The sequence below is a fragment of the Orcinus orca genome, chromosome 11 (assembly GCF_937001465.1).
Source record: "Orcinus orca chromosome 11, mOrcOrc1.1, whole genome shotgun sequence".
NCBI classification, from domain to species: Eukaryota; Metazoa; Chordata; class Mammalia; order Artiodactyla; family Delphinidae; genus Orcinus; species Orcinus orca.
This window is the reverse complement of record NC_064569.1, coordinates 11,971,931-11,988,084: the sequence shown is the minus strand read 5'-3', so window position 1 is coordinate 11,988,084 and position 16,154 is coordinate 11,971,931. Positions and strand designations below refer to the sequence as shown.

General features: G+C 37.0%; 1 protein-coding gene across 7 annotated transcripts in view; it reads left to right on the top strand.

Annotated features, from left to right (window-relative positions):
- The window catches only part of RERG (RAS like estrogen regulated growth inhibitor), a 106,404-nt gene extending 90,469 nt beyond the window's left edge, over positions 1-15,935 (top strand). For 4 of the 7 annotated variants that reach the window (XM_004281112.3, XM_033408130.2, XM_033408128.2 and 1 more), the window contains 3 exons: positions 3,909-3,965; positions 12,568-12,641; positions 14,191-15,935. In XM_004281112.3, coding sequence (XP_004281160.1) covers positions 3,909-3,965; positions 12,568-12,641; positions 14,191-14,598 — 539 coding nt within the window. In that variant the 3' untranslated portion in view covers positions 14,599-15,935. The remainder of the gene's footprint in view (positions 1-3,908; positions 3,966-12,567; positions 12,642-14,190) is intronic. The other 3 variants (XM_033408131.2, XM_033408129.2, XM_049693995.1) reach the window with 3 other exon arrangements.
- The last annotated feature ends 219 nt before the right edge of the window (positions 15,936-16,154 follow it).

Genomic DNA, 16,154 nt, shown 5'->3' with positions numbered 1-16,154 from the left:
AATATAGAAACTTTCCCATCTAACTCTTGCTTATAAACAGAATTTTATCCTATTTATTTATTATCTTGATGTCGCTTTTAATAATATTTCTTTCGATTAACTTCTACTTAGTGAATTTTCCGTTTTGTTGGAAACTAGCTTACATTGATAATCATGACAGACAGGAAATAACCTAATCAACTACTATACTTATTATTGCTCATTCTGCTTTAGCCATACTGGCTTGCTTAATATTCCTTGAGCATATCAAGCACACATTCCTGCTGTAGGGCCTTTGCACTGGCTGTTCCCTCTTCCTGAAGCACTGTTCCCCCCACATATCTTCCCTCATCTCTTTCTTCTATCACCTTCTCATCAAGAATTACCCTGGTCACATCAAGAATTACCCTGGTCACCCAATCTTAAATAATAACTCTCACACCCTCATCTCCCAATACTGAATCCCCCTTACCTTGCTCTTCCTATTTTATCTGATAGCACTTAACACCTCTAACAGACTATTGTAATTTATTTATTATTTTTATTTTTTATCTGTCTCCTCCTAGAAGAATATAAGCTTGGTAAGTTCAGAGATCTTTGTCTCAATTGTTTATTGGATTATTGCAAACACCTAAAACAGAACCTGGCACAGAGAAGTCACTCGAAAAATACTTATTCAATGAGATGAGGTCAGCGAGCGTTTGGGGAAAAGATGTGAGAGTTCGTTCAAGTTTTAACAGAATCATTGGCTGCTGTGTGGAGAGTAGTGTAAGGGAGTACTGGGGGGTGCAGTTAAAATAGGGACACCACTGAGAAAGCAATTGTATTATCGTTAAGAGGTAAAACCATGTGATGAGAGTAGTCGTGGTGGAGGAGGTGAGACTTGATAAGATATATCCCATATGAAAATTATATTTCATAATAAAATTATAATAAAACTAGGGATGAAATAATACTGGTGAAGTTTTGTAATTGCATCAATAAATGGTGAATGTCACTTACGCACCTCAGACAATTTAAATAACAATAAAGCCTTTAGCAGATATCATTTCCAAAGATGTAAAATTATTTTCATTCTTTTGACTAATAATTGTACATTATGATATTATTGAAAACTTAATAATATATAAAATGCATTTGTCTTTTCCATGAATAATCTGTGAGAGATGAAAACATGTTTTCAAAAAATGAATATATGACATGTCCATTTTTCAAAATGGCTTTTGATGATTTTTACTGCATTTGAAGTAGATTGAATTTTTTTTAAATGTAGGATTCTTTTGTTAAAATAACCATGACATAAAGATGTAGATCCCTTTAAAAATGTGTAGATTGATTTCATTGATTGAGCCGAGCAGCACTGCCCATTGCAAGGTGACAATCTGAAACTAAGCCCAAAACCCACGAGTCAACAGGAACGACGTTATCAACAACAAAATGATAACTCAAAGGTGCACAAGAATCATTTTTATATTCTTGGAACAAATTGTTTAAAACCAAACCCCAGAACTAATTTACTCCAATATTAGGCAAAATTCTAACAAGCTTGTTAATATGGCTTATCCATCTTTGGAATAATAAAAGTAACAAAGTACATTTATAGATAGGTTATTAGAGGTAGTCTCGGAAACCGTGGCAAAAAGATAAAGCCATGGGGCTTTCCTGGTGGCGCAGTGGTTGAGAGTCCGCCTGCCGATGCAGGGGATGCGGGTTCGTGCCCCAGTCCGGGAAGATCCCACATGCCGCGGAGCAGCTGGGCCCGTGAGCCATGGCCGCTGAGCCTGCGCTCCGCAACGGGAGAGGTCACAACAGTGACAGGCCCGCGTACCGCAAAAAAAAAAAAAAAAGAGAGAAAGCCATGGTATTTCAGGGAGGAAAATATTATATATGCGTGTATATGAAAAATTATATTTATATAACCAAAAATTAAAAATACGCAAAAGCCCTAGCACTTTAGAATTGTTTTGCCTCAATGACTCTACAGCTTCTAAAAGTATCGCCACATAACTACACAGGGCACTAATCAAGATTCTTAACTAAGATCCAGACATTTAAGAGTGATTTAGTTCTACTTGGTATACTTGGTTTTGAAAGGCAATGGCCTGTCTAAAATATTTTATAAAGATTTCTTTGAAAAATGATTAAATTTAAATGGTCTGGGAACTGGGGTACTTCAAACTTCAGTTATGTAAAAAATTTTGTTAATTTTAATAGCTCATGGCTTGAAGATGCCAGATAAATGAATTTTTCTAGGTCACAACCTTTTGAGTTAAAACTCCATGTTCTGACAAAATATGAAACTCTTTGAATACTGTAAGCAGTTATGTTGACTAACACTGACAATTGAAAAACAGAAGAATATCTGTCTAGGGCTTACAGTTTCTTACATGAAAAAAAAAAAGACAGTCTCAAGAGAGTGGACAGTGACAGACTCTGCAAGTTGAAGATCAAACCACACGTACACTCACTGTGGGAAGTATTATAGGGTCAGTGGCCTTGCTACTTTAGGCACTGCAAATATTTTGGCTCAAATTCGGCCTCACACTCTGTAATTAGAAAGAACATTGCTGCTTTCAGTCTCCAGCCAAGGCACGTTTACTTGTAGTCTGTTTTATGAGGTTTTCATTGCAATTTGCACTGGGATCTCTCATATAAACCACTGCGGTAGGAGGGTATATACCCTGTTGATCTTAACAGAGGCAACGGACAAAGGAGAGACTGACAGTGACTTTCAACTAAATAGTCTTGTTTCTCCAAGGATTATCTTTATAGACTACTACATAAAGGGCATTTCAGTAAAACTACCATAATAGACATTTTTAAATGATAAAATACAGTAGACATTGATTCTTTAGTTAAGGTCAGTGGGATCCCAGAAAGACCATCAAGGGTATTCAAAGGGCTGGTGAGCCTGCTGAAATTATATACTAGACTGTGTGTATATACATTTTTCCAGGGAAAGGGTCCAAAGCTTACATTCTATTTTTAAACTGTCTGTGATACTCTCCTCCAAAAAAAGTTTTTTTTAAGATTAAAAACCATTGTTTTCAACTATAATACAAGAATAAGAAAATGTTCAGCATGTGTCCCATCGGTTTTTTAAGGACAATAGAATCCACCTCTCTCAAGCATCGCTCTTTCTCTGACTCACCTTCTAGTTAAATATTAGCCAGATGGCCTTGGCCTTAAATTCAGTTTAGACAATGGAGAAATTACAGGCTTCAGAAACAGCCTCTTGAATTCACATCCTGACTCAGCTACTAACTAGCTAGGTGAGCTTAGTTAAATGAGTTAACCTCTCAGAGCCTCAGTTTCCTTATCTGAAAATTGGGGTCAATCCTAGTACCTGCCTCTCAGGGGTGAAGCGCTGGTCGAGGAGATCATGCAAGTGAAGTGAATAGCATAGTTCCAGATCCTGACAGTAAGTACTTCATTGGCCTTACTTTTGAGAAGCTTTAGTGATTCACTAATAAAATCTGTAATTTTGAGTATTTTTTATAATACAAATATCTTTTCATTACAGTAAAAATCATCACATTTTAACTGGTCTTTATCAATCATTATCAGTATTCAAACTTTAGACATCCATATTGTAATGCTTTATGGCTACATTCATTGTTTTGCTAAAAACTGTATATGTGCACATTTTCACATTATGATGTTTTTAACTCTGACTAAAGGAACAAATCTAGGATGTTCATTAATGCACAACAAACCATTCAAACATGACACCAATTTTTAGGCCACAATATGAAATTTTAAAAATATCTGAATAAACATAAATCGATATATCGGGTTTATATTGGGTTTATATGCCCAGGAAACATAAAACACATATAGTTGTATGGGCTATTTCTCTTTCCTGATAAGGGTAAGAACTATAAGAAAATTAACAAATTTGATTGAAATGTTGTTCTTTTTTTCCACAGCTCTTGTAGTGAGATTTCTGACCAAACGGTTCATCTGGGAATATGACCCCACCCTCGGTAGGTCAAATTTTGTTTCATCCTTCTCTCTGATCAAAGTTTTGACCCAAAAGAGAGAATGACATTTTCTGTTGCAACATTTTGAAGCATCTTGCAGCTATTTGGGAAGTGCTGTATCAAATCATGCGAAGAAGCCCTGTAAGAAGATGGATGTGCGTTGCATGCCATCTGTGCTTAGAACCCTGTGGAATTTTAATGCACAGAATGAAATCAGGTCAAACCAGAGACAAGGAGGAAATGGGTACAACTTGATGCTCTTCCATCAGTAAATGTAGCATCATTCTAGTGGGAGGAAGAGGATGCAGCGGTCGTGGCTAATTGGGTGTGGGAGAGAATGGCATGGGGAGGAGAGGATAACAGTAATACAAAACTTGTGAATGCTCATTTTGGGAAAATGTATAAATAAACTATGTTTCTCCCCCTCCTCTCTCCAATGAATCTGATTTAAGCCTATTTAAAAAATAAAAAAGCAGCAAAAATTGTTATCTCTGGATCTTGAAAGTAGCAGTAGTGTTCATGGATGAGGTATTCATCACATGTATTTTTCATAGTCCAAAGCAGAGTATTTATTCGTAATCTATTTAGTTCTCATCTTCAAAATAACACTGAAAATCCATGGGTTCCAAATAAGCTACGATTTGACTCTGAATTAAGCCTTTGAGTTTTTGTTTGTTATGCTTCGGGACCTCAGCTGGTTTTGTAAAGGTCAACGTCTTTGAAATCCATATAAAGAGAGAGAGGCATACATCATTTCATTACCAGGCACAGTGTCCCAGACCGAGCTGGCCTTCCTCAGAATGATGAAGTGGGGCAAGGTGATTCCTGGTTTGTTTTTTGTTTTCGTGCTTATCACTACAAGGTTACACACATTTGGTTTAAAAGGGGGCTTTCTTTCCCCTTGTGCCTCCTTTCATTGCTTTCACTCATTCATCTGACAAGTATGTATTAAATGCCTCCTATGATGATTCTAGGTGCTGAGGATAAATCAATAGGCAGACGGAGAAAACATGGGCTTTGGTTGAACTTACAGTCTAATGAAGAGAGAAGAGTCAAAAAACAAATATATACATGTCAAATAGTGATAAGCATTACAAAGGGAAACTGAACAGGGAAGGGAATAGACAGTGATCTTATATTTTATCTAATCTTTAACTTTTTAATCTATAGAATTTATTTTACTGAGAAGTAAAAGGTAAAGACCCAACATCTTTTCCAAATAGTTGACCAACCGTCTTCCTATTATTTATTGAACCATCCCCACCTTTCCCCACTGCTTCCAATGCTGCCTTTTTTTCATACATGGGATCATGCATGTGAGGTTGCAGTTCTAGATTTGCTTTTCACATCCAATGCCAGTACCACACTCTTTTGATAATTGTATGTTCCTGAGAACATGTTGAAACCCAGTAGAGAAAGCCTTCCTTCTTTACTTTTTTACAGAATTATCTTGGCTACTATCTCTAGTTTATTCTTCCAGGTCAATTTTTAAAACTCTATCATAACATGACATAATTTTTATTGGAATTGCATTAAAACTATAAATTACTTTGAGAAGATTCACAGCTTTAAGATATTTAATCTTTTAATCTAAGAGAACAGCATGTCTCTACATTCATTACTCATCTCTGTTTCTGCTTTTAAATAAAATGTTTTTCAACATCAATAATTTTTGACATGTTTTAATATAGCCACAATCTAATCTTAAGATGATATATGTGGATCTAAAAATGCACTTGGTTTGAAAAAATCATTCATTATCTATTGTTTGCCCCACCTAAGTAAATGCTTACTCTCCTCTTATATTTTTATTACTTATCTAAGTTTTATAAAGATTATAGTCCCTGAGAATCTTGATAATTTATGGGAGTTTAATAGAAAAATACTAATTTTATTTAGCTGTACCAGTACATCTCAATGAAAGATGAAGCTTCTAAAAAATGATCTCATAAAATTTTTGAGCTCTCTCTGAATATGTTCTAGTAACTAATGTTCCTTTTTAATTAGTCTTGGGTGAACCATTTTCCCTTTGGTTTTATTCCTTCTGAAAAATGACAGCTATTAATAGAAATCTCCTGCATCAGTTATCTGTAGCTCAGGCTTCCTTCACTAAGAATAATGAAATTTTGGGCTTCCCTGGTGGCGCAGTGGTTGAGTCCGCCTGCTGATGCAGGGGACACGGGTTCGCGCCCCGGTCCGGGAGGATCCCACATGCCGCAGAGCGGCTGGGCCCGTGAGCCATGGCCGCTGAGCCTGCGCTTCCGGAGCCTGTGCTCTGCAACGGGAGAGGCCACAACAGTGAGAGGCCCGCGTACCACAAAAAAAAAAAAAAAGAAGAATGAAATTTTATTGAGTGACCTTGTACCGTGCTGCTCCAAAAGGATTGCAGTTGCTAGGCAACAAGAGTGCTCATCTGACTTCAGGAGTATCAGATAGATGACTCACTCCCAGGTGAGGCTTTCATTCAGTCACCCTGGAAACTGGATGTGTGTGTGTGTGTGTGTGTGTGTGTGTGTGTGTGTGTGTGTGTGTGTGTGTGTGTACACTCATGTACTAGAAGTCACTAATGTTCTAGCCTACAGGAGTTTCCAATCCATCTGATTCAAGATGAACCAAGCATTTCCTGTATGTAACTCCATACTATTATTATAGAGTTTCAAAACCACCATCCAAAGGGAAAGCTACCTAGAAAGTAAAACGGCATATTTGCAAAAAACAGTTTGAATTCTGAATGCACAGCCTTCCTCCAAAACATGGGGCCTTTTTTCAACCTGTGACAGAATTATTGCTCCATGAGACGCTGAAGACAATGAACACCATTCAACATGTTAACAACACTGGAATATCTATTGCTCTGAGCTAATTCTATAAAGAAAATGCTTGCTACAGATAATTCTTGCTTCAGATAATTCTATAAAGAAAACAGCAGTGATTCCCAAAATTTAGATATTTTTTTTTTAAGGAGAGGAACTATCACAGGAATTCCAGTTAGGGACGGAGGCTGAGGGAAAATTAAACATTCGGGTGGCACATACATTTCATAAAAGAAGGAAATATTATTAGCCTCCAAGTGTTTTGAAGGATATAATCTGAGAAAAAATTCAATCCCTTACATTGGACAATTTTAGTTTTCCTTAAATTTTTCTCATTTCGCCACGGACCAGTGAAATCTTTGTCAGAGGCCAGAGCTGGTCTGTGAATTGCATTCGAAAACCACCACTGGAGCCTATAGGATTTGGGACTTGGACCACCTAGCCAGGAAAAACCCCTGATTGAGGGAGGTGGCAGCAGTGCTCTGGGTGCAGCACAGCTTCTGTGTTCTGATTAGATTCCAAAGAAAGAACTGAATCTCTACCTCTGAGAGTCATACTACCTTCAGAAAATGCTGATCATGGTAGAGAACATGGACAAAGGCTTAGATCGTGTACAGTTGTGTGTGTACGTGTACTTATGCTTGTTGGGGGCAGTTGGAGAGAGAGAGAGGCTACTACTACCCAGGAGGCACCCTACCCTGTGTTTGAATGGATTATGGTTTCTACTTGGTTAGTAAAGGCTCAGACAAGAGTGAGGGTAGGAAGTGGGAGACATATTGGACACACTGACACTTTGATTTTGAGATTGGCTCTTTCTGCCTGCATTACAATTCCCTCTGCTTGGAAAGGCTCATTCTAAGAGAGAGACACACCCGGAACAAATGCTCTCAACTGGATACTAAAGCAGAGGTGCTCAGACAACTCACAGAACTATTTAATGTTGGCACAGCAAGGAACTTTGAGATCGTCATTTGGCAAATAAGGAAGCAAGTCCAAAGAAGTAAATTTATCCAAGATTACGTGGCTAGTCTGTGGTTAGACCGCAATAGAACTCCAGTTAGTACAATTCCCACTATAGCATAAATAAACATTACTGTCATTGTTACTGTACTAGCCAAATGTCCATATTAATATGTTGAAATTTGCAGAAGAGCCAAATTAGTGAAAGGATTAATCACACAAAACATCCCTTTGAGCATCAGCTTCTTTTAGTATACAAAATATACTTCTGTTTATAAAATGGTAATGAATATAGGTTATAAATCATGTATCTCTCATATACAGTGAACTTCAGATATATGTTTTATATATATATATATATTTAATATGCCTAATTCCATCTTGAAACTAATATTGACCTTACAGTATACAATATTTGGTTCACTTCAAAGTATCTCTTAAACAATCATTCTCCCTAACATTCAAGAAAAGAGACTAAAAATTATCATTCTCTGTTAGTATGAAAAAAAGAAAAGTGTTTCCACCCTCCAAACACATACACATTTATTCTCATGTTTTAGAATGAATAGTAGAATTTCACTCCAAAGTACTTAGTACATTTTTTAGAATTATCTTCGGATAATTCTAGCACACGATGTACAAGGTTTTGCCTCTGTAAGCAATGTTTCCACTGTTTTACATGTAGACATGGGTTCCTAATGAGAGAGAGAAGGGGCTTAAAGAAAAAAATGCTTCAAATGGCGTGAAACCAGTGTTCAGCTTAGATGAAATCACTGCTGCCACCCGCTGCTCTGTCTGTGGCTAACATTCCCTCATTTCCTGCCTTTCAACGTTTCTGTTTCGGTTAACAAACCGCCAAAGAATCGCACAACTTCATACCATTTTCATTATATTTTATTCCCCCCCCTACTGTGACCTTCTGTGGTTGAAATACATATCCTATTTATCATGGGGGCAACTGAGAAAAATGTCCCTGTCAGACAACTTTTGGTGCAAAGAGATGGGCTAGAGCCCGGAACTTTTGTTTTCCAGGCTCCAGGGCTGACGCCAGTCCTTTCAAAGGGAAGGCAGTGCAAAGGTCACTGCAGAGCAGTGGAGAGAGAAACAAAAAGGGCATGGATCCTAGCTGTGTGCTGCCCTCTGGCCTCTCCTCTTCAGGCTGGAGCACTGAAGATGAAAAGGAAATAACTGAGAGAAAACTTCTAGATGAGTAGCTACTGTAAATGGTATTTTAGAGCATTCAATTAGACAAAACAATAATCTCCCATTTAACATAGAAGAGTAGGGGGATGGAGTGATCTAGAATTGAGAATCATCGTACATACCACATAGGGATTACATATTATAGGAAAATGACAGTAACATAAAATACACTTGTTAAAATCTATTGAACATAATCCCATTTTCATTTTTTAAAATGGAGGAATAGTGATTCACAATAGTATATTAGTTTCAGGTGTACAACATCGTGATTCAATTTTTTATAGATTACACACTATATAAAGTTATTACAAACTATTGGCTATATTCCTGAACTGTACATTTATTTACAATAGCCAAAATATAGAAGCACCCTAAATGTCCATGGCCAGGTTATCATTTATATGTGGAGTCTAAAAAAAACAAAACAAAACAAAACTTCATTTTAGAATTTTATTTTTCAGAAAATACATTCGCAATGGGCCATGCCTATGGCAACGATCATTACACACGGCTGATGGCAGGTCGAAGGCTAGCTTGGCTATAGCTTATGCTGCTTAGTTAAGTTTCCTTTCTGTGGCTTCTATTTTGAGTAGGAGACTTGATTTACAACAAAGTTACTTAAAACTGTGGTCAGAAAAGAACTGTAAAATAGTTGATGAGCTGAAGAAATGAAAGTCAGAAACATGAGACAGATAGAGAGGAAATGAAATAAAAACACTGGTTTACTGGCTACCCTGATGAAAAAGAAACTTCTAAGTTCTAGTTAGTTGCTTGGTTAGTGATTTGGGTACTTGAAGTGCAAATAATTGAGTTAATACTTCAGTTAATCATGCTGCTGTTTTCCTGGCACCATGTCATGTGTATGTGAAGCCTTTATATTATCTCACTTTATTTTTCCTGCATCCCCTCTTCTGACATTCATTGCCCTCCTCTTTCCCATAGGTACATAATCTAATATGGTCGCTACTTAGCACAGTGGTTCAAAGCCTAAATTCCTAAAGCCAATCTTCTGGGTTCCAGTCTCAACTGTACCTACCACTTAACACCTGTGTCACCTTCAGCAACTTATTAAATGTTGTTGTGCCTCAGTTTCTTCACATAAAATGGATCTGATAGTAATACATACTGCATGAAATATTTGTAAGAAGTAAATGAGTTAACATAAGTAAAGCATTTAGAACCATTCGTGTTCAAATGATAAGCAGTATGTGCTAGCTATTACATATTTTTTGAAAAAAGTATTTTTCTATATATGCATATACTTTAAGTTTATACACATTTTATCATGCTGTAGATCTACCTATAGAGGTAATCATGTGGTTTTTTTTCTTTAGTCCTTTAATGTGTTAATTGCACTAATAGTTATAAACATTTTGCATTACTGAAATAAACTCTACTAGTTTATGATGTACTTTTCTTATTACACTGTTGGATTCAACTGGGTAATATTTTATTTAGAATTTTTGAATCTATGTTTAAGAATAAAATTAGGCTACAATTTTTTCTCTTTTCTCTTCATATTACTTTTGCAATACTTCTTGTTGGAGTTTGTGTAATGGGTAGCTATTCTTTTTTTTTGTTTTTCTAGAACAGCTTCTTTAATGTTTTATAGCAATCTCCTATAAAGCCAATTGAGTGTAGTTATTTCATTATGACAAAGAGAAATCTACAATCAGCATTTAAATTTCTTTACCCACTATTGATCTACTTGTGTTCTAGTTCTCATTGCAACAATCTGTATTTTTTTCTCTCACAAAATTTATCAAGTGTTTGAAATTTGTTTGGTATACAGTTCATAATATTATTTTTATTACTATTTCACCGGAATGTGTAACTATTTCCCCTTTTTATGCTAAATTTTGTTTGATCGCACCTTCTCTCTTAATTTATTAGTCAGTATTGCCAGATTTTTACCTTTCCTCCGCCCACCTTTTTTTTTTTTAATTTTTCAAGCACCGTGCTTTGGTTTTGTCAACCTTATCTAATGTTTTCTCTTTTACTTCTTTCCTCATATCTTCTTGGATTTATTCTGTTTTCCTCTTCTAACAGTTGAGTTGAATAATTTGCTCACTTTTTTCAGTTCTTCTTTTTTGTCATGTCATCATTTGGAGTAAGACAAGTACATTAGCTCACTCAAACCTGCCTCTGGTCTCTTCCCCCGCCTCCAACCTGATATATTGTTGTTATCTAGAACTGTAATTCTGGATTGCTTTTGTTGTAGTTTCATTGCTTTGCTTGACTCCATTAGGATCCTGAATTCAGTTTTGCTGATGAGAAGCCCAGGGTCAATCTGAATCACATGCTTTTGTAGGTGATGTGCTTTTTTCCTTTAGACACTTTAAAATTTTCCTCTTTGTCATTGATATCCTTACATTTTGTTGTAACAGGTTGAGACATGGGACTTTTTCCCTTGTGTGTCCTGTTAGTTCTTTTTTAAAATTTATTTTATTGAAGTATAGTTGGTTTACAATATTGTGTTAATTTCTGCTGTCCAGTGAAGTGATTCAGTTATACATATACACATGCTTTTTCATATTCTTTTCCATTATGGTTTATCACAGGATATTGAATATAGTTCCCTGTGCTATACAGTAGGACCTTGTTGTATATCCACTCTATACTGTCAGTCCTTTTGATATGAAGTTGTTCAATGCCTCTCATCCTGGGAAATTCTCAGTCACTACAACCTCAAATATTTTCCATTCTTCTATGGATTTTATTCTCTCTTTGAGGCTCATTTTATAGTAGAAAATAACATGTCTATTTCTATTATCCATATCTCTTATATTTTACTTTCACATTTGCCTTCTTATCATTTACTAGTGCTTTCAGGGAGAGTTCTTCAACCTGAACTTCATCAACTTAATCATTTATTGAGTGCTTTATGACAATTGTTCTAGTTTTCATGTAGAGCAGCACCATTTTGACTTCTGGTTTCCATTTCACGTTCAGGGGCACACGCAGCCACCTGGTGCCGTTGGCCCTGCTAACTTCTCCTGACTCCAGCAGAGCTTGGGGACTACTCTGATATAATCCTACCAGTCTCCGGCTGGTATTGAACTGCTGCCATTTTTCTACCTTGAAGAGGCAACATGAACTCTGCTTTGTTCCCTCTCCCCTCCATGCTGCCCAGCCCTCCTCCATGTTGGGTAACTGTTCCTCACCAACCCCCAGTCACTGGGGTGCAACCACTTTCTACTGCCCCAAGGGTCCCTCATAGCTTTACACAGTCATTTTTTACATGGATAGCCATCCACTTCCCTCTAATGTTTATTACATTCCTAGGGTTGAGGTCTAGAGAGAAATGAACAGCTTCTGTCTATATGCCATCTTGTCTGGAACAGGAATTAACATGATTCCAGAAACTGGAGTTTTAGGAGTATGAAGGTAGAATGCACTTGTGGGAATCACGTTCTCATTTTAGGATGTAGAGGCCTCATTCTAGAAGGAAGAGAGCATCAGGAAGCTGGCCTCATAGGAGAATAAAATAAGAGGCAAAGACTTCCTGGGATGCACATTCCCTTATGCTATAAAAACAGACATACTCCTGTGAATAATTGGTAATTCTAAGCATCAAATTAAATCATGCACTTATTTACCTTTTCCCCTTCTTTTTCACCTTTCCTCAGAATCAACCTACCGACACCAAGCAACCATTGATGATGAAGTTGTCACCATGGAGATACTAGATACTGCTGGCCAGGTGAATGAGGAATAAGCTAAAGTATTTTCTGGATCAAATAAAAATGAGATGTGCATAATATGAACAAAATTAAGATACTTTCCTATAACTAACTAATGATGCCTAAAGACTTTTTAAATTTAATTATCTAGTTATTTTAAATACAATATTAACTTATTTGCAACAGTATTAACTTATTTGCAAATGCATCCTTATGTAAATTACCCAGTATTCCAAAGGGGTTTTGAAAATATCATAACATTCACATAATATCATCTAGAATAGAATTGCCCACCTATATTTTGGGGAGTTGGAGAGATCTCCCAAAACTCCCATTGGAATGCTGTGATAAAGTTAAACATATCATTACTGGAGAAGTTCTCAGAGCCTTAATATGCTTATGTATAAGGTGAATCTTTAAGAAATTTACTATATATTATATTCTAAACTTATATGACCTTAGAGTCTTTTTTTGGAATACTTCATTTTAAGAATCCCTTCTGTAATATTCTTTTCAGACCTCACCACATCCGATTGAAAATTTGAGCCATACCATTGAACAATAGTAACTTATTTTAAAATGAAACTAATATAAATTTGTTTTGTAGCCAGTCGTTCTGAAATTATAAACAAGTTCATAGGTAGGTTTGGTTCCCAAGATTAGGCATGACCACTAAGAATGAGACTTAGGCAGCTGAAGGATTTCATGGTTCTTTTCAGTTACTTGGGATCCCAAGAAGACTTGAATTAAAGTATTTGATCCAAGAAATATACTTGCAGCTAATTATACAGTTTTCCTTCTCATCACTACCTGCTCCCTATATATGCTCTCACCTTCCAGCACTGATTCTAAAGAGAGGCAGCAGGGAAATACCTGCCTGCAGAAATCATTTGAGCCTATAAAGGCAACGCATTTTCAAATCACACATGCTGCCTTCTTAGGAAGCAGGGATCACCCACTTTGAGAATCACTGCAAATGAGGTTCTGTCATTATTGGGACTGCATAATATCTGGAGGGTGTTGAGATAGAAAAAGAAGCCAAAATCCCCAGGCTTTGAGTTTGACTCTCTATACAAGTTTTCACTGTTTTTCTGTCCTGGGGGCTAATTGTCTCTAATCTGAAGAGAGAAAAAAATTTAAAAAAAAAAAAATCAAAACCACTTCACTATGCCGTGCCTCTAATTCTGATCTCAAAGGATGGGATTAGGTCTACTTGTCTGTTACCTATGGGCCAATTCTTCATTTGTGATGAAAAGTCTCAGAGGCAATATGCTCAACTAAGAGTATAATTTCTTTATAGTTCTTGGGATTACACACTTAATGATGTGGCAAGAAAAAATCAGAAGCCGAAAGTTAGGTTCTATGCAGTTAGAAAATGTTTAGTTCCCTAAGTAATGCTTCTACTCCAAACTGATTGAGAAGGTCAGCTTGTTCAGGCAGACTACCAAAAAATTTTAATGACACTGAACATAAGGAATAGTCATTAAGGGATCACCGTTAGCATCTGCAGCATCTATACATGGCAATTACTGCCAGGTCTCCCGACTGCCGTATTTTCCTTGCCAACAGGAAGACACCATTCAGAGGGAAGGACACATGCGATGGGGGGAAGGCTTTGTGCTGGTCTATGACGTTACTGACCGAGGAAGTTTTGAGGAAGTGCTGCCACTTAAGAACATCCTGGATGAGATCAAAAAGCCCAAGAATGTGACTCTCATCTTGGTTGGAAACAAAGCTGACTTGGACCACTCCAGACAGGTTAGTACAGAAGAAGGGGAGAAGCTGGCCACAGAATTGGCATGTGCTTTTTATGAGTGTTCTGCCTGTACCGGGGAAGGGAACATCACCGAGATATTCTACGAGCTGTGTAGAGAGGTACGTCGCCGGAGGATGGTCCAGGGCAAGACGAGGCGACGCAGCTCCACCACGCACGTCAAGCAAGCCATTAACAAGATGCTCACCAAAATCAGCAGTTAGGCAGCTCTGTTCTTGTGAAGACCCTGCTCAGGTGGGCTGGGTAAATGGAAACACTTTCTTGCCCTTTTTCCCTTTTTCTCCCCCCCCAAATAAAATACTCCATTCCTTGTTCTGACTCTGGGAAACATCTGGGCTTCCCACTGGTCCCAGCCTCCCATATGCTGGGAAGTTATAGAGTGTTTTAATGCAATTTCAGTGCTGACAATCTCTCTTTTGCCTGCTTGAATAAAATATGCTCTTTTGCAGTTTGAACATGTAATCACCAGATTCTGCAATGGCTGTGTTCATATTAAGCTATTTTTAGGCATCTTCACCTTGCTTCGATAGGTGGAAGTCTTTTCAGAGGCATTTTTAAATTCCATTCCTTGTCAAAGTCTACAAATGATCACCCTAAAAGTCTAAGATAATAGAAAATACAGTGAAAACACAGGAAGAGTACCTAAGATGTTGGACCAGGGAATAGAGCCTTAGTTTCTATTTGAAGTGAGGATTTTTCTGAATTATCTTAAATCATCTAGTTTTTCTTTAACCCTTGTTTTGTTCTTAAATTCAAACATGCTCTCACAAAGTTTTCCATTGTCATAGAGAGTTTCATTTCAATTTGAGTTGGTTCTCTCCTTGATCTATTGATCATTGCACCCTAATTCTTCTTCTGTGGCTCCAACAAGATTTAATTATAACAAAGGCAGCAGGACCCCTCAATTCAAATCCTCCTGGACCATTTCTCACCAAGCCCAGGGCGATGTAAAGACGAAAGGAATCTTTTCACCAAGCCCTGACTTTATTGAATGCTAATAGAGGATTTGGAATTAGAGGTGTCTGGTTCATTTCTCTCTCTGCTTATCATCTTAGAAGAAAGACAACATTCAAAACAACAGGAAAATTAAGAATGAGGCTTAACTACCCTTCCGTTGGGGAGCCCAGGCTTTGTGGCAGGCACAGTAAGAAGAACCAGCCTCTGATTCATTAAGTTGGCTATGTGGCTTCTAATATTTCAGATAAATTAATTCACTTAGGAGAATTCAGAAAAGAATGAGTGATTAGAGTTCCCTATACCTGAATAAATGCGTATAAAACAGATTCTTATATTGAGAAAGTACAGTCTATAATTGATAAAGCTTTATGATTCTTTTTTCCCTATTATGCCCCCATATATCAAGATTTGGGCACTTTATTTTAGAAGAAAATATATATCTTTTACATATGTGTGTATTTATAAATGCATAGATATATGTATAAAAATTTGTAAGAGTTGGAGGCTTTAATTCACCAATGCATTTGGACAACTCAGTGTAACTGACTATTTTACGTGAATATAATAAAAAGCATAACTTTCACATTCTGTCACCTTCAGGCAGTCTTTCTTGTGATAACATAAAAAGTTTGTAGTTTTAGGAGAGACTTCAAGAGATTGTTGGATTGCAGAGCTGACGAATCAGTGAATGTGATATAGAAAAGAAGCACCTGAACAGCTCTGTTCTTGTGAAGGTCCTGTGGAGGTGGGTCAGGAAATTGGAACCACTTGAATATAATAATAGCTACATTTTTACAGTGCT